The sequence below is a fragment of the Ovis canadensis genome, chromosome 12 (assembly GCF_042477335.2).
Source record: "Ovis canadensis isolate MfBH-ARS-UI-01 breed Bighorn chromosome 12, ARS-UI_OviCan_v2, whole genome shotgun sequence".
NCBI lineage: Eukaryota > Metazoa > Chordata > Mammalia > Artiodactyla > Bovidae > Ovis > Ovis canadensis.
Genome location: NC_091256.1, coordinates 54,848,629 through 54,874,283, shown reverse-complemented (window position 1 = coordinate 54,874,283; position 25,655 = coordinate 54,848,629). Strand labels below are relative to the sequence as shown.

General features: G+C 51.1%; 1 protein-coding gene across 1 annotated transcript; it reads right to left on the bottom strand.

Annotated features, from left to right (window-relative positions):
• Positions 1-368: 368 nt before the first annotated feature.
• Positions 369-25,376, bottom strand: GPR157 (G protein-coupled receptor 157). Its single transcript, XM_069545775.1, has 4 exons — positions 24,859-25,376; positions 7,408-7,621; positions 3,717-3,911; positions 369-3,305 (listed from the first exon to the last, which is right to left on the bottom strand). The coding sequence occupies exons 1-4, from the start codon at positions 25,239-25,241 to the stop codon at positions 3,090-3,092; spliced, it is 1,008 nt and encodes a 335-aa protein (XP_069401876.1). The 5' UTR covers positions 25,242-25,376; the 3' UTR covers positions 369-3,089.
• Between the last annotated feature and the right edge of the window lie 279 nt (positions 25,377-25,655).

Here is a 25,655-nt window from a genome sequence, read left to right as displayed (position 1 = left end):
AAAATCATGCAGGGAGACAGGGGTGGTGGCTCAGTGTCTGCAGTGGCTCAGAGAGTTTAGCCTCAAGCTGTGAGCCCTTGAAACTTGGATCTGTTAATCCTCAGATGGGATGGGGCCTGGGAATCTGTATTCTAAACACCACTACCCCTGTCCCCCAACCACCACTGACATCGCTGTCTCTATCAGGCAAACTCAGGAGCAGCTGGCTATGCCAACCGAGTGGCCTCCCACTTGACGGCTTTTGCCCACAGATGGGACCCAGGCGTTGTTTCCAGGGCCCAACAATGTGGAAGGTGCTGAACATGTTCTCACAGCACAGATCAGTCTGAGCCACCCTGCCCAGCTCCACGCACATCAATGGCCATCAGTTTACCAAATACACAAAAGAAAACTGTTTTATTTAAAATAGCCGCTTTGGCCTGGACCCAGTCAGGGTTTCCATGACAACTTTGCACATGCCAGAAAGCCTCTCTCAGTGTCATTATGCCACTACAGGAAGTCTGCAAAAATGCTCTTTCTCTTGCCATGGACGCATGCAGAGCTCTGTCTGCACCCTCAACCGAGACTCTAGTCATAATCTTTATTAACAAACAAACACATACACACACACAGAACAAAAACAGACACGATTCAGAAGCTCACAAGTACAGAGAGGCAGAAAGTGCTTAGTAAACCTGAGAAAAAGACCAAGGTTCAAAAAGTGCCTGAGAAGAGAGGGGCTCGGGGCTGAGCCCATAGCCCCTGTGCAGGCTGAGGTCATACAGCGGTGCCCAGGGAATGCGGGTGTATAATCTTTAAGTACACTGACACACAGAGAGAACCCACAGGAGGAACGCACCTCTGTCTTGCTCTGATACGAGGCAGGAACCCCTCCTAGAGTTCGGAAAGGGGCTTTATTCCACTCGTTCTACTGCTCTGAACTCCACCTGCCCAGCTAGACTGACCTGAGTGAGAAAGAGGAGATGCTGCTGTTTGCCAGCACAGGGACGAGTGCCTCCCCTGCCCACCCCTGTTCCCCTCACAGGAACACTTTCACAGAAATAGGGTGGGGAGCAGAGGGAGGGAATGGAAATAGGTGCATCTTTGGGGTGGTTTTCAGAAGAGCAGACAGCACTGCAGAGGTGCTCTTCTCTGTGCCCTGACTCCCTCTGCAGGTGTTTCCCGGCTGCGTCTGGTCTGGGAAACCCAGGTCAGGCAGCGGTGTTGCACCATCTGATCCAAGGCCTCTGGGGCCCCCTTGAGAACAAGATGTAGTCTAGCATCATTCTCCCCAGGGGCCCATACTCTAACTCAGCCGTGACTGATTTTCTCCTTTGCAGCAGCAACTTCTGAATTTCTGCTCTATTCTGGAAGTTAATGTGAGGCTGATTACCATCTGGGCGCCCAAGATGTGCTGTAACATTCTTAGGGGAACCCCGACTCCCCAGACATAGGGCATTTCTATAAAGCAGACTGCGCTCCTGCCAAGCAGCCCAGAACTTTCTCTGAATCCTAAAGGGATGTTCACCCCTTGCTGATTTTCATAAAATCTGTTTAAAAAGGAAACCCAACGAGAGCGTTTTCGACCTAGTTCTGTAGAGGACTCTTCCTTTCAGTCTCTTCCTGTTATAGATTTTGCTTTTGAGAGTAAAAGAGGGATCAACAGTAGGCTGTGGCTTTGATTTTAATCCAGAACCATTTTACGGGTTCAGAACATCACTGCAGTTACAGAGTGCTTGTGGGACCTATGGGAGGGGCAGCACCTGTTGAGTTAAGTTCGACTCCTCCTCCTCAAGCCCCGGCCCCCGTCCCAGGGACAGGTACACCTCCCTTCTTAGCCAGTGGCTTCTGTGACTTAACAGAGAAACCGTTTTCTGACCTATAGAGGAAAGGGTTGGTGGAAGAGTCACAGACGATAGAAATATGGATGTTTCTCTTAAATCCTTTTTCTTTCAAATCACCCCAGGATGCGTGTGTCATGCCTCCCAGTCAATTCCCCGAACTTTCCCCTTCAGGGGGGAATCAGTATTTGGGTGATTCCCTAACTCTTTGGTTGCTTTTCCTATAAAAACTTAACCTAGGAAGTGAATAAATCAGCAATCTCCAGGCAAGAATTACTGGAGTGGGTAGCCATTCCATTCTCCAGGGCTCCATCCCTGGGTCTCCTGCATTGCAGGCAGATTCCTTACCATCTGAGCCACCAGGGAAGCCCAATCCTTCCCCAGGGTTAAGTGTCTCTTAGAGGCAGGAGTCTGGATCCCGGCCACACCATCTCCATCAAGGGCAGGGAGCCCATGGACACAGTTCAGGAGGCCCTGGAGACCACCGGCCATCCTGAGCAGCTGTGTGCAGCTGTGCCCATGCTGGTCACTAGGGAGTCCCCTGGTTCAAGGTAACTGACCCTTGTGTTGACCAGCAAAGCCATCTAGGAAAAGCCAGGCTCTCAGGGGAATCCCGACGCCCTGACAAACCAGGAATCTGCTGTGTATTGTCTTGGTGGGGGCCCCATCTTTGGCACCCCGGCAGTTTATTGAGGATGGGTGCACAGTTGTACATGTATCTCTTGGTGCCTTTCCCACCTGTGTGGGCCCCTCCGACTGTAAACAGTGCCGTGTGGTCAGGGGCCCCAGACTCCTGGGGTCACTCCCAAGGTAACCTGGCAGTGCTCACGAACCACTGGTTTCCCTGAATCTCAGTGCAGCCCTCGTGCTGACACAATCCCCCAGTGCAGAAGGACGCGGCATGAGGGGGCTGTGCCCGAGGGTCGAGGAGGTAGATGAGCTGAGTTTGCACTACTCCCCACGGGGACAGAAACCCCCAGTGCAGAGGGACGCATTGTGTGGGGGACATGCCTGAGGGTCGAGGAGGTAGGCGAGCTGAGTTTGCACTGCTCCCCACGGGGACAGAATCCCCCAGGGCAGAGGGATGCGGCGTAGGGGGACGTGCTTGAGGGTCGAGGAGGTAGACAGCTGAGTGTGCACTGCTCCCCACCGGGGGTCAGGAGCTGCAAAGGCAGGAGGCTGACAGGGCACCTGACGTCCCCGCTGGGGACTCAGAGCCCCTGTCCCAGGTCGGCCGCCGCACCATGCCTGGAGCCGGAGGGGAGCAGCTCAGCTGCTGGGAAGTTTGTCTGTTGTCCGCCTGGGCCTCTGAGACTCGCCCGTCTTGGAGGGCACGGGGGCCTTTGGAGGGCCGGCCGGGCTCTCGGCTGCGGGAGGCTGAAGGGAGCAGCCGCAGCAGAGGGAAAGGAGCCGGGTCCTGACGGCGCGCGTGCAGAAGACGAACATGACACAGTTGGCACCTCCCTGGAAGGTGTTCCCGATGCCCTGGCGGGGAGAAAGGAAGCGGCGTGAGTGCCAGGGCTGCGCAGGCCTGAGCAACACATGCAGGGAGGAGCAGGGGACCCAGGACCTTGTCCTCCACCCCTGGGGGGTGGTCTGTGGGGACCCTGGCCACCAGGACCTCTGACAGAGCACCGGGCAGGCCTGAACTTGAAGGCGTGCCTCGAGTCTTCTGGGTTGGGAAAGGCTAAAGGTCAGTCCACTTTCCTGGGGTTACTCCTAGGCCGTGGGACAGCAACTCAACACCCACGGGCTGCCCTGGAGCCACGCTGACCTTCCACCTTCTCTCGTCAAGCCTCCTTGTTGGGCAGGGCACGGAGAAGGACGCAGGGGAGCAGGGCCCAACCACCCTGGCTGGAGCGTTGGGGCCGGCCAGGCAGGGGAGGGCAGACCTACGTGCAAAACCACCAGCACAGGCATCCGCACCGCCGGGGAGCCACAGAGGGTCAGGACGAAGCGCACGGTGCTCCAGACCCGCAGGCAGATGAAGATGAGCGGGATGAGCACCAGCTTCTTATCCGCCACGGAGGTGCGGTGCTGAAGCTGGTGTGCCTCGGAGACGATGGGCCGGTACTCCGAGAGCTCCGCGTGCTGTGCGGGGGAAGACAGAGAGCAGACGTGAGAGGAGCACCTCCTGGGGACAGACTGGCTGGAGTGGGAGGGCGTGAGGCGTGCAGTGCCTGATGCTGGCAGCCCAGGTTCCATCTCTGGCCTGTCTTATCCATCACTGACCATTCCACATCCTCATGTGGATGTCTAAAGCATGTCAGAAGCTTCTCATGTTCAAAACAGATGCCTGACCTCACCCCCAAACCTACTGCCTGCTTCCCCACCTCAGCCCTGTCCTTTCAGCTGCCCGGGCCATAAGCTTGGGAGTGGTCTTTGGTTCCTGTCTCTGTGCGACAGCTCACATCTGCCCCATAGGCAAGCCCCACAGGTTCTGCCTTCAAAAACGGACCCAGACCTGGAAGTTCTGTCCACGGTCACTGCCACCAGCCAGGTCCAAGCACCACCACCACTTCGCTGGACGGTTGCCACTGCCTCTTCACTGGTCTCCCTCCATCACCACCCCAACCCCCTCTCCACTGCAGTGTCACTCTCAACACAAATGCAGTATGGTTCCTTGAAAACCAATGTTCGTTACAGCACTATTTACAACACCAGGACACGGAAGCAACCTAGATGCCCACTGAAAGATGAATGGATAAAGAAGACGGGGCACATATACACAGTGGAATAGTACTCAGCCACAAAACACATCTGAGTCAGTTCTAGTGAGGTGGATGAACCTAGAGCCTGTTACACGACTGAAGTAAGTCAGGAAGAGAAAAACAAATGTCCTATATTAACACATATATATGGAATCTAGAAAAATGGTACTGATGAGCCTATTTGCAGGGCAGCAGTGGAGACGAAGATACAGAGAACAGGCTTGTGGACACAGTGAGGGAAGGAGAAAGTGGGCAAACGGAGAAAGTAGCATCAACATATATACACTATCACACATAAGACAGATAAAAGCGCTAGTCACTCGGTCATATCTGACTCTTTGTGACCCCATGGACTGTAGCCCACCAGGCTCCTCTGTCCATGGGATTTCCCAAGGCAAAAATACTGGAGTGGGTAGCCATTCCCTTCTCCTGGGGATCTTCCTGATCCAGGGGTCCAGGTCTCCTGCATGGCAGGCAGATTCTTTACCATCTGAGCCTCCAGGGGAAGCCCCCATAAGACGGATGGCTGGTGAGCAGTTGCTGTATAACTCAGGGAGCCCACTGTGGTGCTGTGAGATGACCTGGAGGGATGGGCAGGGAGGGGGACGGGAGGGCAGTTACGGAGGCTATGGAGGGAGGGGATGTATGTACAATTATGTCCAACTCACATTGTTGTATGGCAGAAACCAACACAACATTGTACAAATTAAAACAACAACAACAAACCTAAGTCAGATCAAGCCAGTCTTCCACTCCAAGCTCTTGGTGACTCCTCATTTTGTCCGTTCCTTAAAACGTCCCCAACTCTAGCTCTCTCTGACTTCATTTCTGCCACATTCCTTATGTTTATTCTGCTCCAGCCACACAGACCTCCTAATCCTCCAAACATGCCAGGCACACCCCACCCCTGGTTCTCTGCACAAGCTCCATCCCACATACATGCCCCATCAGTTCAGTTCAGTTCAGTCGCTCAGTCAGGTCCGACTCTTTGTGACCCCATGAACCGCAGCATGCCAGGCCTCCCTGTCCATCACCAACTCCCAGAGTTTACCCAAACTCATGTCTATTGAGTCGGTAATGCCATCTAACCATCTCATCCTCTGTTGTCCCCTTCTCCTCCTGCCTTCAATCTTTCCCAACATCAGGGTCTTTTCAAATGAGTCAGCTTTTTGCATCAAGTGGCCAAACAGCCAAAAAAAAAAAAAAAAAAAAAGACATAGGCAAGACCTGCAGCTGGGGGCGGGGGGTGGGGGAGACGGGGGGAGTCCTGGGCAGAGCCTGGTGGGGCTCCTGGGAACTTCCATCTGGGAGCCCTGGAATCCTCCTAGGGCAGGAGGAAAGAGGAGGTGAGAAGGGCACCCCCAGCCCAGACAGAAGACCAACTAAAATGCCCTTCAAAGACAGAGAGGATCTCAGACCCATTGGTAAACCTGCCAGCATCTCTGTCAGTGACTCCAAGTTAAGCCACAAGAGGGCGGTAGGGAGGAGTGAGAATCAGGTAGATTTCCAAGTAAAAGGAAAACCGGAAGTGTGTGTTTCAGGAGACAGACAGGAGTACAGGGTGGGGATCAGGTCTCAGACAGCTGCGAGGAGCACTTTACACACTTGGAAATGGCCGCTGAGCCTGCAGCACACTCGAAAGACGGGACACTCTCTCCTACAATTTCAGCCTTGAAAACGCAGAGCAAAACAGAAGGACAGGCACCACATCAGCAGGATGAGCTGGAATCCTGTCCGCAGAGCTTTCACCCTGTTACCACTCCAGCCAGGTGCCATATTTTATCTTCCATCGGAATTGCACCTCTGCCTCCTCCTAGGAGTGCAGGAACCATGCTTGAATTCTCATTAGAAACTCCCATTGCCACATAGAACTTTCATGCATAGTAGATGGTCAATAAAAATACACTGAATGAATGCTTGAGCAGATCAATGGATGGGCTAATCAGAACATTTCTGGGATAGCAGTTTGCACATGGCTGGCTTCCCTGGTGGGTCAGCAGTAAAGAATCCATCTGCCAATGCAGATGTGGTTTTGATCCCTGGGTTGGGAAGATCGCCCGGAGAAAGGAATGGCAACCCACTCCAGGATTCTTACCTGGGAAATCCCATGGACAGAGGAGCCTGGCGGGCTACAGTTGCAAAAGAGTCAGACACAACTTAGTGACTGAACAGTCACAACAACGACTTGTACGTGGCTAGGAGAAAGCCTGTACTTTACATCTGCAGAAACGAACTGGTAGTCCAGCACAAGGAACAATTTGGTCAGATTATCAGAGGGAAAGCATTCTTTCTGAGAATTTCTGGCCAGAAGTCTAGTAGACTTCTGATCAGCCCAGTCTACTGAATTCCCGAGAGCCCGAAAAACCTGCCACTTAGGATATTTTACTCACCAAAAATAAGAAGTGAATTGCTTGTATCACTGATTAGGAAAGTCTGTGGCCCTGCCAGGTCAATTCTTATTAGGCTAGTGCACGCAAGCATCTTTCATCCAGGTTCCTTTCAAGGTTAAACAACTGCATGGGTCTGTCCAGGAGGGGGCAGTAGAGAGCCATGGCCCAGACCGCAGGCTGAGCTCTTTTAAGCCTCCTTAATTCCAGACACTCACTGGGAGTCTGGGGAGCCCCTTAACCTTGGTGAGCCTTGTTTCCTCATCCACAAACGAAGGAATAAAAGGACCCGCCCCGACGGGGCTGTGTAATTATCAAACCAGACAAGCAACAGTGCTGATGAAATTCGGCATGCGTCACGGTGAGTGATGTAGAACAAGCCCTCCCTCACTCTCGCCGGTCACTCGTCCTTCCCCTGAGACGGCCGACTCCGTCCCGGGGACACACTGGCCACACAGAGCTCTGGGCGGGCCCCCCGGGGACACCTACCGCCCGGCGGATGTGCTTCCGGATGAGGAGGTAGAGCACGGGCAGAGTGACGTAGGCCAGCAGCTCCCACAGCTTCCCGGTCAGCAGCATCCACAGCACCCGGTCCTCCGCCTCCAGGTTGATCCAGCACCAGCCCACCGACACGTCCGAGGCGTCGTAGCCGATCTTCTTCAGAGCCACAGCTGCCACGGTGATGGCCAGCGGAACCCCCCAGCTGAGGAGTAAGGAGCAAACAGGCCGCGGTGAGGTCAGACCCAGCTCCCAGCAAAGCCGACAAGGGTGAAGCGACCAGGATGCTGTGCACACAAGGCCAGTACTCTCCCAAGCCTGCAGCAGACAGGGTCCCTGGAGAACAGGGGGGCTGGAGTCCTCAAAGCTCCCAACCCAGCTCTGCTCTGCCCAAGCCCAGGAAAGGGGACATAGGAGCTGTCCTGGCCTCCCACCTGGACACACACATCCTCCCAAGCGCTCGGAGGCTGGGTTCTCACTCAGAATTGCCAGGCTTCTCGGAGACTAGGACGCTATAGCACTCTCACTTCCCTGGTGGCTCAGATGGTAAAGCATCTGCCTACAATGTGGGAGACCCGGGTTCAATCCCTGGCTTGGGAAGATCCTCTGGAGAAGGAAAAGGCAACCCACTCCAGTACTCTTGCCTGGAAAATCCGGTGGATGGAGGAGCCTGGTAGTCTACAGCCCATGGGGTCGCAAAGAGTCAGACACGACTGAGTGACTAAAATCACACACCATAGCACCGGAACAGCCAGCTCCTTCCTGCATCAGGAGGCCTGGGCACCAACCTGCAAACATCGGCCCACGTGGCCAAATATCACCCAGACACCCCACTAGCAGACAGGGCCCCGTGACCAGCCTGGGTCCGGGAGTGCATACACACACTGGTGGCTGTCAGGCCCCGTGACCAGCCTGGGTCCAGGAGTGCATACATACACTGGTGGCTGTCAGGATCCTGTGAAGCTACAGCAGCAACTAGAAGAGGGGCGGGCAGTAGGCAGACACTCTTCTTGGGCCCTGGCAAGGATCCACGTGTGTTAGTCCCTCAGTCCTGTCTGACTCTTTCTGACCCCATGCTGCTCTGTCCATGGAATTCTCCAGGTAAGAATACTGGAGTGGGTAGCCATTCCCTTCTCCAGGGGATCTTCCCAACCTGGGGATTGAACCCAAGTTTCCTGCATTGCAAGCAGATTACCATCTAAGCCACCAGAGAAACCCAAGGGGACCCTCTAAAGCTTAGGGCCGGGACAGGCAGTGCTGGATGGACTTTTCTCGAGTTTAGCACAGTGGCAACACAGCCCAGATTAGGGCCGAGCCCCAAGGCCCCTCCCCGGTAGTCCCCACACCAGTCTCCCCCCAAACCTTTCAAGTCGGTGAGAAGGACACAAGCTAATGTGGAGGTCCGCAGGGTGGTTAGAAGCTTGGACAGTGATGCAACAGGCTGGGGGATCCAAGTCTCAGGCCTGCCCCGCGTGGCTGCAACACATCAGTGTTTTTCTGCACAAAGTGGGGATGATCACGGTGCCTGGAGCAGAGCATTGAAGTCAGTCATACCAGAATAAACTGATCAGCGTGAGGTGCTGTTTATGTCAGGCAGGCTCATCCCTAGGTCCCAGGATCCAGGATCCAGGCCTGCGGTGCAGGCGCCAGGGAGGTGTGAGGCCTGTGACCCCAGGAGGACACACGGGCCTATGTCCCAGGTTAGCTGCCCTGAGAACAAGCAGTAAGTGACCAGGACAGTGTCATTAGGAAAACACTTAGTGCGGAAAGCGGGAAAGCGGTTCTACCTCAAGGGCTCTGTGTAACGGATGCTGGCTCTTTCTGAAAGTCATAGAACAATGATGTGATCCCAGTTGCACTTGGTCTGCTACCAAAAGGAGACTAGAAAAGCAGTGTTTCTATCAAGATCTTCTAAGGCTGCAGGATGGGGGAGGAGGCAGGGCAGGGATGGTGATGTAAAGGAGAAAGTCAGCTCCCTGGGCCTGGGGAAGGCTTGGTGTCCATCCTCCACTGACCTCTGCAGGAGGGCCCCATAGCCCTGCAGCTCCGGCTGTCCAGAGGCGGAAGTGACACGTCCCTCTTGAAGGCACAGAGGCACAGGAGGGGCCAAAACCACCCAAATCAAAGGATTATGGGATTATTATGTTCCACTTACAATGAGTGTGCTATTTTTTTTTCAACTTTATTTGTGGCTGCACTGGGTCTTGGTTGCTGGGAGAGGGATTTCTCAGTTGTGATTAGCGGGGGCTACTCTCTAGTTGTGGTGCCCAGGCTTCTCATTGCAGTGGCTTCTCTTGTGGTGGAGAAGGGCTCCAGAGTGCAGACTCCAGAGCACAGACTCAGTAGTGGTGGCACACGGGCTTAGTTGCTCCGTGGCATATGGGATCTTCCTGGACCAGGGATCAAACCGTGTCTCCTGCATTGGCAGGAGGATTCTTAACCACTGGACCACCAGGGAAGCCAAATGCTTGTCCTGTGAAGAATTATTGATCTATTATGTTAATATATATTATTGTCAAACTATTTTGTCTTTATAAAAGTTTCCCGTTTTAAAACTCAAGCCATTGTAAATAGTGCTGCAATGAACACTGGTGTATGGCAGAAACCAACACAACATTGTAAAGCAATTATCCTCCAATTTAAAAAAAAACAACCTCACACCATCCTAGTAAAGGACAACAGGTGTCCACTATGAGTTCCAGAAGGCGATGGCCGTGTGGGCTCACTGCTCCATCTCAGCATCCACATCAGTGCCTGGCATGTGGCGGGACAAAACTAGGACCTGCTGAATGAATGAAGTATGAGCCCAGTGGCCAAGACAGCTTTTCCCAATTAAATGTTCACTGCAAGGACATTACTGAAAGGAGGTGAAAGGCTTTTAAAGCAGCAGTCTCCAACCTTTTTGACACCAGGCACTGGTTTCATGGAAGACAATTTTTCCACAGACTGAGGGGTGGGGGAGGATGGTTTGGGGATGTGATATTGGAGAAGACTGTTGAGTGTCCCTTGGACAGCATGGAGATTAAACCAGTCAATCCTACAAGAAATCAGTCCTGAATATTCATTGGAAGGACTGATGCTGAAGCTGAAGCTCCAATAGTTTGGCCACCTGATGTGAAGAACTGACTCATTGGAAAAGACCCTGATGCTGGGAAAGACTGAAGGCAGGAGGAGAAGGGGACGACAGAGGATGGGATGGTGGGATGGCAACATCGACTCAATGGACATGAGTTTGAGCAAGCTCTAGAAGATAGTGAAAGATGGAGAAGCCTGGAGTGCTGCAGTTCATGGGGTTGCAAAGAGTCAAGACACCACTTAGCGACTGAACAATAACAAAACGCATTAGATGCATTGCGCACTTTTATTTCTATTATGGTTACAGCAGCTCCACCTCAGATCAGTAGGCTAGAACCCAGAGGTTGGGGACCCCTGTTAAAAGCTGAACCAGAAATCCTGAAGTTAGAGGTGGGAGAGCAGTGAGCAGAAACCATCACCCAGCAGGACGGGAGCCAGGGATTCCCGTCCTGGGGGGAAGGCAGAGCACAGGCTTGGCAGGAGGAAGCTGCCTCCTTCCCTCCTCAGCAGCCCCAGGGCCCCCAAAGGAAACCCAGGGACCACAGGCTGACAACTGTGGTCCAGCTTTTACAACTTTTGGTCTGATGGACAAAAGCTACAACGTGATGTCTCTGCTCTGTGTGACTGGGGTGTGCCTGGAGCTGAGTCTGTGCTGGAAAACAGCCAGAGGGAAGACCAAATAGACAAAAGGTTTTGAAAGGGCTGAGACTGTGGGTTGATCAATCATAGTCGCTGTTTGAACTTGAGCACAGACAGCAGCTTTACTGGAGCCAGAAGCTGCCTGGGAGGTACCTGAGTGTAGGTGGGAAGAGGAGTAAACCTCAGGAAGCGTGGGAACGGAATGGGCGGGATGGTCTAATAATCCCGCCAAGCAGGCTCCACCAGATGCGTAATTTATAGGTAAAGGCACTGGCGTGTTAGTGATGTTTTAACATCAGAAAGACGTCTGCATATGCACACACACACATAAACTGATTATGAGTTTTACTAACATAAGGTAAAATGTATGGAAACCAAGCGGGGCAAGGGAGAGTGGAATGAATTGAGGGGCTGGGATTTACATATAGACACGGTTGATACTATGTATAAAATAGACGGGCTTTCCAGGTGGCCCAGTCAGTAAAGAATACACCTACCAAGCAAGAGACACAGAGACATGGGTTTGATCCCTGGGTCGAACCCCTGGAGAAAAATGGCAACCTGCTCCGGTAGTCTTGCTTGGGAAATCCCATGGACAGAGGGGCCTGGCAGGCTAACATACAGTCCATGGGGTTGCAAAAGAGTCAGAAAGGACTTAGTGACTAAACAACAACACAGAAAATAGATAACTAATGAGAACCTACTGTATAGCCCAGGGAACTCTACTCAGTGCTCTGGGATGACCTATGGGAAGAAAATCCAAAAAAGAGGGAATGCATGTATATTTAGAGCTGATTCATGTTGCTGTACAGCAGAAACTAACACATTGACCGCAATGTGAGAAACACACTCACTAGCCCAATGGCACCCCACTCCAGTACTCTTGCCTGGAAAATCCCATGGATGGAGGAGCCTGGTAGGCTGCAGTCCGTGGGGTCGCTAAGAGTCAGACACGACTGAGCGACTTCACTTTCACTTTTCACTTTCATACATTGAAGAAGGAAATGGCAACCCACTCCAGTGTCCTTGCCTGGAGAATCTCAGGGATGGGAGAGCCTGGTGGGCTGCCGTCTATGGGGGTTGCACAGAGTCGAACACGACTGAAGTGACTTAGCAGCAGCAGCCCAAACTCAAACGAATGGTCTTGGAGACACAAGGTGCAGTGGGAAGCGAGGCTTTAATGATGGTCTTGCAAGATTGAGTGACTGGTGGGCAGGCTCACCCAGGGTCGCTACCTGGATCAAGTTACCCGCAAGTTATCCCTAGCGTGCAATTCCCTCCTCCAGTTCCGCACTGGCTGAACACTGGGGGGCGAACAATCTTCCTGGGTGTCACCTTGGTTTACTTCCTCTCTCTTTATGGGCTGGCCCCTCACTGACATCTTGTTTCCTCCTTTCCTGCGCACCTATTTCCCTTCTTATATTTTGAATTCACCACTAGAATGAGCCAGCATGAAAATCCTAGGCATCCTGCCCTCCCTCTGTTTGCCTGGACTTTCTAGTTTTGTAACTATTGCATCAGCAACCTGTCACTCAAAACTAGCTATTCTTGAAAATGGACCACTTTAAGTTCTTTATTTCTTGCAGTAAAGCAACCATACTTCACTATTTTTTTTAGAAAACGATGTGAGGCAAGGCACACATCTGTAAATAATAATAAAATATACAATACTCATTGTACACTCCATACAGCCAATTGATTCTCACAGGATGCTCTTGTTGACTTTTTCCAAACTCTGGTATCTGCAGCCAAACTGTGGTTGCAGTTAGCCAGTGAGAGTAGTTCCATGACGTGAAGGTGGATGCTATTTTCATTTTCCTTAATGAGTAAGATGGAAGCGAAATGAGGAAGACCTGGGGCACCAGACGAGTGCTGGGAACTTTACTGGCTTGATATGAGGTTGATATGACGTTTGACATGAGCAACCTCACTGTGACTCAGGTAACACTTATTCAACACCAGAAGATATTTCTTCTTTTTTCCTGTTCTGGGACCTGGCCCATTCTCATCACCTCTCCCTGAATGTCCGGCTTCCCACCTGCCCTGATGTGGCTGCTACCTGGGCTTAGGTTCAGAGACAAGACACATTTTACATTTTATCTTTACTACTAACATTTCCTGGGCTTCCCAGGTGGCACTAGTGGTAAAGAATCCACCTGTCATTGCTGGAGACATAAGGATATGGGTTTTATCCCTGGGTCGGGAAGATCCCCAGGAAGAGGGCATGGAAACCCACTCCAATATTCTTGCCTGGAGAATCCCTAGGACAGAGGAGCCTGGCGGGCCAATCCATAGGATCTTAAAGAGTCAGACATGACATTTCCTAATCACTTTCTTAACTTTAGATCAGGGGTCCAACATACTAGGGCTCTCAGGCCAAATCCAGCCCAAAGTCTGTTTTAATTTATTTTTCCATTTATTTTAAATTGGAGTATAGTTGATTAAAATGTGTTCATTCCTGCTGTACAGCAAAGTGAATCAGTTATACATATACATATATCCACTCTTTTTATTCTTATTTTATAGTCTTTTAATTGGAGAATAGGTAATTTACAATATTGTGATGGTTTCTGCCATATAGCAACATGAATCAGCCATAGGTATGAATATGTCCCTCTCTCTTAAACCTCCCCCTGCTTCCCTCCCCAGCCCACCCATCTAGGCTGTCGCAGAGCACCGGCTTTGTGTTCCCTGCATCACACAGCAGATTCCCACTGCTTACCCACTTGACACAATGTGTATGTCTCAGTGCCACTATCTCAGGTCATCCACCTTCTCTCTCCCCCACTGTGTCCACCAGTCTGTTTATTTCTGCATCTCCACTGCTGCCCTGTAAATAGGTTCGTCAGTACCATCTTTCTAGATTCCATATATGTGTTAATATACAGTATTTTCCACTCTTTTTTAAGATTTTTTTCCCATGTACGTCATTACAGAGCACTGAGTAAAGTTCTCTGTGCTATATAGTAGGTCCTTATTAGCAATCTCCTCCCTGGTGGCTCAGTTGGTAAAGAATCTGCCTGCAGTGCAGGAGACCTGGGTTTGATCCCTGGGTCAGGAAGATCCCCAGGAGGAGGAAGTGGCAACCCACTCCAATTTTCTTGCCTGGGAAATCCCATGGACAGAGGAGCCTGGTGGGCTATAGTCCATGGGGTTGCAAGAGTGAGACACAACTTAGCAACTAAAATATATATATATAAATATATATATGTATATATAGTGGTATATATGTCAGTCCCAATTTCCCAATTTGTTGTATGTTCTTTAAAATAAACTTTTAGTTTGGGAACGCATGTAAGAATTAAAGAAAAATTAAAAAAAATAAAGCATTTATTAATTAAAAAAAAATAAATAAAAAAAATAAAATAAACTTTTATTGGCACACAGCCACACTCACTGGTTATATGTCACCTATGACTGCTGGTGAGTTACCAGAGCTGAGCTGAGCAATTGCATGGGAGGTCACATGGCCTGCAGAGCTGAAAATAATCACTATCCGGTCCTCTGCAGGAAAAGTTTGCTGACATCTGCTTACAAATCAACAAAACTATAATTAGGACCAAAGGGGTTCTGAGTAGTACTCTTGTTTTTCATATAATTTATTTAATTGTACGTTTAAATAATTTAATTTTTAATGATAGTTCTAGCTAACAACCAGCCCAAAAAATACCCTGAAATTAAACAGTTGGGTCCCACAAACTGGCTCCAGGTCACCACTAGACAAGGGATGAAAGGGATGGGGGGCTGAAACTGCCCCGGGTTCTCACCTACAGAGCGAGGTGAAAGGCTGGCAGATAAGCCAAGTTGCTCTCTGGCCAAGCGATCACCCTGAGCTGTTGGTGGTATGTGACCCTGAAAGGGACTCTGCAAAGACATGTGTGACCTAATTGCCACTTTCCAGAAATGTCTACTGCTAATTTCTGACAAATATAGGGCTGGCCAAAAAGTTCAGCTGGGTTTTCTGTAAGATGGTACAGAAAAAGCTGAATGAAGTTTTTGGCCTACCCAATACCACGTAACAGGCTTCTTTTTTATTCCTGTAAAAAAACAAAAAACAAAAAAACCCACCATCAATCAAAAAATAAACAAAATCAGAAAAAGTAAGAAATGGCTTAACAACAGCACACATGAAACAGACCAAGGGTTGCAGTTGACCGTGACCCAGAAGGTCTCGTGGTCGGAGAGGTCTCCCTGATGCTCAGATGTGGGTGATGGAGAGCAGCCAGCAAACTGTCCTGCCTCCCTGTGGACACCTGGGACCCATATTCTAAACCTGAGCCTGTGAAGCTGGCACCAGAGTGGGCATGTGAGGAGGTACTGGGCCTTGAGTGCTGAAAGACTTCTGAGGAGGTCCGGTGAGTGCAACAGCCATCAGGCGGACAGAGGAAAGAAAAGGCAGGCATGCTGCTCAAGTCCCAAAGCAGGGGGCTGAACTGGCAGCTTTCTCCCCTCCCCACTCCCACCAGAGGAAGGAAGTCATGTGACCACATGCAGGGGATGCTGTGAAAAGGCCTGAGGAGGGACATGGTTAGCGCAGGTGACCCCTTCTCTCCAAACCTGTGATACAGGCTGAGGAGAAGCAGGGCTGGGGTCACTTAGATGGAAGGCGCCTGAAGACCACAAAAAAAAGGGTGGCAGAGGATGAGATGGTTGGATGCTCAATGGACATGAGTTTGAGCAAACTCCAGGAGATGGTGAAGGGCAGGGAAACCTGGGTGCTGCAGTCCATGGGGTTGCAAAGACAGGACTGAGCAACTGAACAACAACAGAAGCCCATCTGTGAGCAGAATCCCCTACTTGGAAGGGCACCAAGGGCTTCTCCCAGAGGCACCCAGCCCCAGCTCTCACCTGTGTTTGCCTGGAAACCAAGGCCAGACTCCAAGCTGGCTACCTCCCCCTTCAGAAGCAGTTATGGGGTGAGTATGTCTCCCTATCTCCCGCAGATTCCTGTGTTTAAGTTCAAACTGCTAGAACCTCAGGATGGGACTGTATCTGGGGATAAGGTCTTTAAAGAAGTGATGAGGTCAAAATGAGGTCATTGGGTGGGTCCTAATCCAATAGGACAGCTGTCCATGCAAGAAGACTTGAGAGTCCCTTGGACTGCAAGGAGATCAAACCAGTCAATCCTAAAGGAAATCAACCCTGAATATTCTTTGGAAGGACTGATGTTGAAGCTCCAATACTTTGGCCACCTGATGGGAAGGGCCAATTCATTGGAAAAGACCCTGATGCTGGGCAAGATTGAGGACAGGAGGAGATGGGGGCATCAGAGGATGAGATGGTTGGATGGCATTCCCGACACAATGGACATGAGTTTGAGGAAGCTCCGGGAGATGGTGATGGACAGGGAAGCCTGATATGCTGCACTCCTGGGGGTCACAAAGAGTCAGACACGATTAAGAGACTGAACAACGAGGAATGGCCTTGTAAGAAGAGATCTGGATGCAAACACTCACTGAGGGACAACCATGTGAGCACACGGGGTGCAGATGGCTCTCTGCAAGCCAGGAGGGGAGGCCCTGCCCACACCTGGATCGCAGACTTCCAGCCTCTGGAACCTGGAGGGAAGGATGTCTGTTGTTTAAGAGCCCCACCCAGTCTGTGGGCTTTGTTAGGGCAGCTGGAGCAGACTAAGGCAGAGGCTGTCTTACCAACTCTAGGGGAGAGACATGCAGGGGCAGGGGACCGCAGCCCAGCCCTGGGGACCTCCCCTCTCATCACACCCAGACCAGCAGACCTGGGGGCCCTCAGTAAGCTTAGGGGAGGTGTAAACTGACAAAAGTTCTGCAGACTGGACATGAGCTTGGCTTGTGGAACTTGGCATTCACTTTGTTCTTCGGTTGCCCAGTGAGAAGCTGAACCAATGTGGGATCAGCTGGGCAGTGAGCAGGCTACATCCCATACCTGAATTCCCTGGCATTTGTCAGAGTCCCACGAGAGGCGGCTGGTGCCTACAAGAGCAATGCTCTGGGTTTCCCTCAGAGTTCCCAGTTTGCCCAGCTGGGGATCTTTGGAAACCTGTCCCACCAGTCAGGGTGGGGAACACCTGGGGTGACTCAGGGATGGGAAGACCCTTCCCCCTCTGCCCCACTGGCTCCAGATCTCCTCAGTCCACCGTGGATTCCTGCACTCGCCCCTCACCAGACCTCACCCTTCCTACAGATCTCTGCTACATGGGTGGCCCTTGCTGGGAGGCCACAGGAGGGTCTTCTCCCCCAAACAGCAGAGCCTGGTCCCTGTGTTTGTGCCCTACGGAAAGCCGTGACTGTGAACGTGACCCCAAGATGCTCTAAGGATGAAACCACCAGGCAACAATGTGCCGATTTAGAAAGATCTTGGGAGAAGGACAGAGCTGGCCCAGAGGAAGGCAGCTGCAGAGAGCAGGGCCTGGGGAAAGGAATCCAGGCCTGAGGAGGCCTGGAGGTTTCTGCCCGGACAATGGGTTCTTAGTGTGAAGTGCCGGGCAAAGGGGCAGGACGTGGGAGTTCAGGGCATCAGCCACTGGCCAGGCCACCATGAGGTCGCTCTGCGGCCCTGGCAGTGCTGGGCTCTGCAGTCCTGGTTCTGGGGGGCCAAGGAGCGCTCTGTAGCACACAGGGATACTTTCCTGCCCACCTGGGTCCAGGTAAGGCCTGCGGCATCTGCCTGTGCCCCAGCAGGGTCGGGGGGCAGCCCCTGTGCCTCCACGAACATGCAATGCAGTGCAGAGACCTCACTGTAGCAGGGCTCTCAGAAAACAAAGTCACTACAGCTCTTGTCACTTTGGGGAGCACCACATGGCGTAGGGTGCTGTTCAGGCATCCATCCCCATTCAGGTACGGCCGCCTGGGGCCTTATCACTGGGCCATCGGTGAGCGAGCCCATGTCTGCTTAGAGAGCTCACAGGCTCTCCCCTTCAGGGCCCACGGTTCCCCTTTTCTCTGCGTGGGAACTTCCCCCTCCCCACAGCAGGGGGTTTTATGGTGACCCTGGGGTGCCCTAGATTTCTCTCTTCCTCCGAAACTCCCAGCCACTGCCAGAGGGTGGGTGGGCATGTGGGCCAGGGGTCATGCCCACATCTATTCCCACTTCAGTGGAGCCCAAAGAAATCCTAAGGCTGCTGCAGGTGGCCAGCTTGGCCCGAGCCCGTGGCGAGATGTGGCACCCCTGGCCCAACCCCCCCGCCACAATCACAGGACACACCAGCGGATGCCTGGCACAGCAGTGGCCCTGGGGCATGCATGTTGGGGACAGTTAAGGACCCTGCCATCTTGGTTCAGAAGGAGCCCACCACCTTAGGGGGGAAGAGGGGCTGTTTTGAAAGGCAGGTTGGCAAGAGATGGTTTCAGGCTTATCTTATTAAAACGGAAATGACCCCACACATGGCCACTGAGCTGCCCAGCACTTTCCCAGGTGAGAACTGCAAACCTATGGTCACAGATGCTTATCCACATGCATGTACAACATGACCACAAACAAACTTATGGTTACCAAAAGGGAGAGAGGGCGTGGATAATTTAGGATCTTACGTGTTTGGGATTAACATATGCACACAATTATATATAAAATAGATAAACAAGGACCTACTGCAAAGTACAGGAAACTCTACTCAGGATTTTCTAATAATCTATAAGGAAAGTGAATCTAGAAAAGAATGTAAATACATAACTGAATCTGTGTTATACACCTGAAGCTAACACAACATTGTAAGTCAACTATGTTTCAATCAATCGATCAGTCATGTGGTGTCGGTATCATGCTGCTGCCACTGCTAAGACACAGTACCAAGGGACCTGATGCAGGACTTGCCCTTGAACGTGGAATATTCTCACACTTTGGCTTCCCTGATAGTTCAGTTGGTAAAGAATCCACCTGCAATGCAGGAGACCCCAGTTCGATTCCTGGGTCAGGAAGATCCACTGGAGAAAGGATAGGTTACCCACTTCAGTATTCTGGCCTGGAGAATTCCATGGACTGTATAGTCCATGGAGTCACAAAGAGTTGGACACGACTGAACAACTTTCACTTCACTTAAAAATGAAGCAACAACCAGAAGATTCACCTTGGAACGCTCTAGGAATCAATGGATATGAAACCCTTGAGGGAGACGTTGAGGCCTGCAGGAGGTTTATCTAGACGAAATCCTTATTAATTACAAAAGGAAAAAGAGTAACTGCAGTGGAGACTGATAGATAACACCTCGACCAAGGGATCAAAGTGAACACCACCAGGACACGTACAAGTCACAGTCGCCAGCCACCCCCAGGTAGCAAGCGAGAACCGGTTTCTGTGAGATTTCAGCCCAAAGTGCTGATTCTGAATCTGTTAGGGGACACACTGACTGAAACTGCCCACCCCAGTAACCATCTGCATGAGTCATTTTTCACCAGGCGATTCTGGTAAGGGACACGGAAATAACAAGCCACCACCAACCAGAAGAATTCGGGAAAGGTCAAAAGGAGACAGGAGACTCCAGTCCATATGTCCTCCCGGAATCCTCCTCACCAGAATCCATCTTGGCCGAGCAATACTCACACCACCAGGAAGGGCCTTGAGTCACAGTGATTGGCCAGAGACTACCTGGAAATGAATTCCCTCATCATAAAACCCAAGGCTGCGAGCCACGCGGCAGAGCAGTCCTCCTGGGCTCCTCTACCTACTGCTTTCCCTGCGGACACCCCTTCCCAACAAAGTCTCTTGCTTTGTCAGCACGTGTGCCTCTTTGGACAATTCATTTCCAGATGTTAGACAAGCATCCACTCTTGGGCCCTAAAGGGGGCCCCCCTTTCTGCAACAATGCCACTCACAAAGAGGCATCGGGTAACCTGGGTGAGAGAGGTATCCTACGAAATAGGGTGCCTGTACCATCCCCCGGTGTCTCAGTGGTGAAGAGCCCGCCTGCCAATGCAGGAGATGTGGATCCAACCCCTGGGTCGGGAAGGGTCCCTGGAGAAGGAAATGGCAACCCGCTCCCTTATTCTTGCTTGGGAAACTCCATGGACAGAGGAGCCTGGTGGGCTACAGTCCATGGGGTTGCAAAAAGCCGGACATGACTTAGCGACTGAACAACACTAACAACATGGTCATGCAAGAGACTGCCCTTGCCTTTTGGAAATACACCGAAGGATTAGGAGTAGGGGGCATCAGGTCTGCAACTTATTCTTAAATTCCAGAAAAAAAATTAATGGAAAAGATAAATCAAGCTATTGTATTTAATTACACATTAATAATGGGGGAAATTCCGAAAGTTAAAAATAAATGACTGCCGAATTACCTCTCAGTTTAAAAAATTATTGTCAAGGCCAAGAGACAAGACGGAATCCTAAAGGGGCACTGACCTTGAGGTTCTAACTCAGAGCCTCCTGCTCACAGCTCTGTGGCTCAGGCAAGTCTCATCAGCTGTGGCTGGGTGACGAACCCTGGGTGAGTCCCCTGGGTTACAGAGGATCAAGGCGCTAAGGAGTCCAGACAGCTCTTTCCAAGACCTCAGGAGCCTGACCTCTGAGGATAAAGTCTAAGCTGCCCTCCTTCCCCAATGAGATTTTTTTTTAAGTCTTTCAGTAAAGGAAAGTATGTCAGGCATTATGATAGAGCCCCGGGGGCATGCAGGGACTTCATGGGTACGACTTTCTCCAGCCTCCTGCGGTATATGGCTGCATTCAGCTCTATAGATGGCTTTTCCCACTTATCATGTCCTACCACTTAAAAAATACATACTACTTGTAGAGTTCATGGCCAGTATTTAATGGCAGCATAACACTTCCAGGTGGGTTATAGTCTATAACTTACTGATCCCCTATTTTTTGGACATTAAGGTTGCTTTCAAACTGTCATCACTGGCTAACAGTGCCACACAAACTCCTTTTACATCCAGCTTTGCATGTCATTTGTTGATCTCCTTAGACTAGATCCCTATAATAGGATTTCTGGGATCAAGGGGTATGAACCAAATACTTTCTACACAGATTATTCCAATTTACATGGCCAAAAATAATTAGGAAAACACCAGTTTCATCTGCATATCACATTAATATCCTGCCTTACTACTTTTTTCCTTTCAATTTAAAGAGAAAACGGTACTTCTTTGTTATTGCTTGTATTGAGCTTTCATGCTTTTACTACTTTGTCAGAATGTCCTCTGTCCATTTCTGAAGATATTTGTCAGTTTTCTTTAAAAAAAAAAATCAACTCATAAGAACTCTTTAGAGAATAGAGATTGACCTTTTGTGTATTCATATTTTAAAATATTTTTGGAGACAGACTGGGAGGTCTGAAGAAGAGTACTGATTTCCAGTCATTTGACATGGTTAACGACTGGGTCACTGTGTAGCCTGAGTCTGAAGATGAGACTTCCCACTGCCAAGAGGTCCTTGCTAGTGGAGGGAATGGAATTCCTGTTGAGCTATTTCAAATCCTAAAAGATGATGCTATGAAAGTGCTGCACTCAATATGCCAGCAAATTTGGAAAACTCAGCAGTGGCCACAGGACTGGAAAAGGTCAGTGTTCATTCCAATCCCAAAGAAAGGCAATGCCAAAGACTCTTCAAACTACCACACAATTGTACTCATCTTACACACTAGCAAAGTAATGCTCAAAATTCTCCAAGCGAGGCTTCAACAGCATATGAACCAAGAACTTCCAGATGTTCAAGCTGGATTTAGAAAACACAGAAGAACCAGAAATCAAATAGCCGACATCAACTGGATCATAGAAAAAGCAAGAGAATTCCAGAAAAATATCCACTTCTGCTTCACTGACTACTCTGAAGCCTTTGACTATGTGGATCACAACAAACTGCAAAATTCTTCAAGAGATCGGAATACCAGACCACCTTACCTGTCTCCTGAGAAATCTGTATGCAGGTCAAGAAGCAACAGTTAGAACTGGACATGGAACAACAGACTGGTTTCAAATTGGGAGAGGAGTACGTCAAGGCTGTATATTGTTACCCTGCTTATTTAACTTATATGCAGAGTACATCATACGAAATCCCAGACTGGATGAAGCACAAGCTGGAATCAAGATTGCAGGGAGAAATATCAATAACCTCAGATATGCAGATGACACTACCCTTATGGCAGAAAGTGAAGAGGAACTGAAGAGCCTCTTGATGAAAGTGAAATAGGAGAGTGAAAAAGCTGGCTTAAAACTCAACATTCAAAAAACAAAGATCATGGCATCTGGTCCCATCACTTCATGGCAAATAGATGGAGAAACAATGGAAACAGTGACAGACTTTATTTTATTGGGTTCCAAAATCAGGGCATATGGTGACTGCAGCCATGAAATTAAAATACACTTGCTCCTGGGAAGAAAAGCTATGACTAACCTAGGCAGCATATTAAAAAGCAGAGACATTACTTTGCCTACAAAAGTCCATATAATCAAAGATATGGTTTTTCCGGTAGTCATGTATGGATGGGAGAGTTGGACTTTAAAGAAAGCTGAGCGCCAAAGAATTGATGCTTTCGAACTGTGGTGTTGGAGAAGACTCTTAAGTGTCCCTTGGACAGCAAAGAGATCAAACCATCAATCCTAAAGGAAATCAGTCCTGAATATTCACTGGAAGGACTGATGCTGAAGTAGAATTTCTAATACTTTGGCCACCTGAGGCTAAGAACTAACTCACTGGAAAAGACCCTGATGCTGGGAAAGATTGAGGGCAGGAGGAGAGGGGACGACAGAGGATGAGATGGTTGGATGGCATCACTGACTCAATGGACATGAGTTTGAACAAGCTCTGGGAGTTGGTGATGGACAAAGAAGCCTGGCGTGCTACAGTCCATGGGTTGCAAAGAGTCGGACATGACTGAGCGACTGAACTGAACTGAAGAGGTCCTTCAGCAGCCATAAACTAATTCTTCAAAGAAAGACAATGAAGAGTCCTTAGCAATATCGTCTGGGAGGATCCAGGTCAATACATGAACCTGCTGGACAGGTTTTTACCAAGTTTTAAACTAGCAAAGGGAGTGCTAAATTCTGGAAGAGAAAAAACTGTCAAGTCCCTTTGGCAGGAAAAATGTCTTTTTTCTTTTAATAAGCAAGTGCATAGGGAGTTCTCTGGCGGTCCAGTAGTTAAGACTCTGTCTTCCAACGCAGGCGACTTGGGTTCGAGCCCTGGTGAGGTAACTAAACTACCACAACTATTGAGCCTGTGCACGGCAACTATAGACCCAATGTAGCCATATATATATATAAAGTAGGTGGATCACATACAACAGACAAGAGGAACAATCTGGCTCCTTACAGCCAGAGAAGGACACACAGGCTTTCTTAGGAGGCTTTCCCTAAGCATCACAGAAAACGTCCCTAGAAGTGAAAAGAAAGGTTCTTAGGGGATGTGTCTTTTCTATAGAAGCTTCACAGGTCCTCTTTATCACTTAAAAAATACATTGCATTCAGTACTTTTCAAAAGAGTAGGGAAAAGAGAAGAGAACCTTGCAAAGAAAGTCTTGGGCTCCTTCCCAGGTACACGTGAGCTCCACGCTGCCCACATCCAACCAGGCTCCCAAGAACAGGGTCCCAGAAATGGATGCAGAGATCCGGTGGGACAGAGAAAAAGGAAAGGCTGCCCCCTCTCTGTGGGTCTCTGTAGCAGCTGACCCTGTCTGAATGGCTCGCTGCAAACATTTTGAGTTGAACAGCTGAGAAGCAGGCCATTTAATTTCCCAGGGACCAGCTGGCCTCCCTCCAACAGCCGTGAGACCTGGAGGTCAAGTGACTCTTGCAGGCTTGTGACCTCACTGTTGTGACACCCAGGTGACTTGTCTCTACAAAAGTGCTGACCATCCTCTGTCCCTTGGAAAGAACTCAAGTATTTAACAGAGAGGACCTATAATTAGGGCAGCATTTGGTGCTCTTATTTGGAGGAGGGAAAAGAGGAAAGAAGCTCTATAAAATTCCTGCCTTGGGTTCAGCACAGGACCTCACCAGATGTTTGAATCCTGAGATTACACTGGGAAGGGGCCAACCTTGGTTCACAGGTGAGAGTTACCTGGATGAGACACTACAATGCCAGGGCAGGACAAGGCCTTGATTCTCTCTACCCAGAGACTCCAGGCAGCTGGCAGCTGTCTTCCAGACCAGCCTCTGCCTCTGACCTCAATTTCAGAGCTGCTGAACTCTGGAAAGAAAGATTATTTAGAACATAGATAACAAGAGACTGGTGTCTGAGGTTTAGAGATGAGTAAAGATAAAATAAACAAGACTGTCCTTCCTAAATTTTAGCGCTGAGGCAGAGGGTTGGGTGAAGGGCAGCCTGAGAGTGGCCAGATGAACTACATGTACTTTTCCATCCTGGGGCACCCAACTCATCTCTCAGGTGCCTGCCCCCATGACCACGGGCAGCAGAGATGGCCAGAAGGCAATGCAACAGGCGGCCAAAGGTCCAGAGTGGCCTCACCAGCTCTCCAGGTGCTTCCAAGTTACTAGGGTCTGGCTCTGAGGGTTAGCTCTAGTCCCCCACGCTCCAGGGCCTTCGCTGAGGCGCCCACCTCCCTGGGAGGCTTGAGCTGGGGCCACCTCAAAGGGACGCCCCCTGCGGCGATATACAGAACTAGTTCATCAAGACCGTCATTCCGCTGGCGCAGGGCTGTCCCGGGACACGAACAGACACTGCCGGCTGGGCGGCCGGCCAGAAGTCCCACCAAGACACGTGGCCCTGAGAGCGGCGAGGGCCACAGGGACAGCACACAGGATCCGGGCAGGGATCAGGGAACCTGAAGGAAAGCAGCGTCACCGTCACCCACCTGACGACATGGAAAGTCCAGAGCAGGCGGCCAGTCTCGGGCGCGCGCGCCGTGCGCACGATGCTGAGATACAGGTAGAGGGCGATGGCCACGGTCCAGAAGAAGGAGCTGGTGTTGGCGAAAGTGGAGAGCGCACCCTGCAGCACGCAGTCCCACGAGGAGTCCTTGAAGTCCTGCAGGACCCCGTAGAAGTAAGAGGCGGCCGAGAGCAGGTCGGCCAGTGACAGGAAGAGCAGCAGGCGCCGCGCCTGGCTGCGCAGCTCGGGCCACAGGGCGTGCGTGGCCATCAGCAGGCCCGAGCCCAGCGCGGAGAGCACGCACGACAGAAGCACCACGGCGCGCTCCGACGGCACCAGCTCGGTGGGCGGCACGGGAAGTGGCATGGCCTGGCGCGGAGGGGGTTGGGATCGGGGCTCCGCGTGTGGCTGTCGCCGCCGCCGCCGCCGCCGCAGCTGTCTGGGCACCGACCCGCGAGCTGCTAGAGTCCCAGAGCCCGCCCCGCCCGCGTCCAGCCCCTCCCGAGCCCTCGGGGCCCCAGCCCCTAGGCCCCGCCCCTACCCTACCTCGCCCCCGCGCCCTCCACGCTCCGCCCCGTAGCCCTGACGCCACACCCCTTCGCCCTGAAGCCCCGCCCCATGCCCCCAAATTGTCCCACGAGCCCGACCCTGGCCCCGGCGCGCGCGCCCCTAAGGCTGCCCGACAGCTCCGCGGCACGCTCCCCAAGTCCCCGCCGCTCTGCTCACACCATACCCGTGATACCCTGCATTATCCGTCCTGCAGGCCGCAGGTCTGCCGGA

Coding starts and splice junctions, on each gene's coding strand:
- GPR157 (XM_069545775.1), bottom strand. CDS start 25,241: ATGCCACTTCCCGTGCCGCCCACCGAGCTGGTGCCGTCGGAGCGCGCC. Junction 3,912..7,407: donor GGAAGCACATCCGCCGGGCG/GTAGGTGTCCCC, acceptor TCCCCCGCACAG/CACGCGGAGCTCTCGGAGTA. Junction 3,306..3,716: donor CTGTGCTGGTGGTTTTGCAC/GTAGGTCTGCCC, acceptor TCTCCCCGCCAG/GGCATCGGGAACACCTTCCA.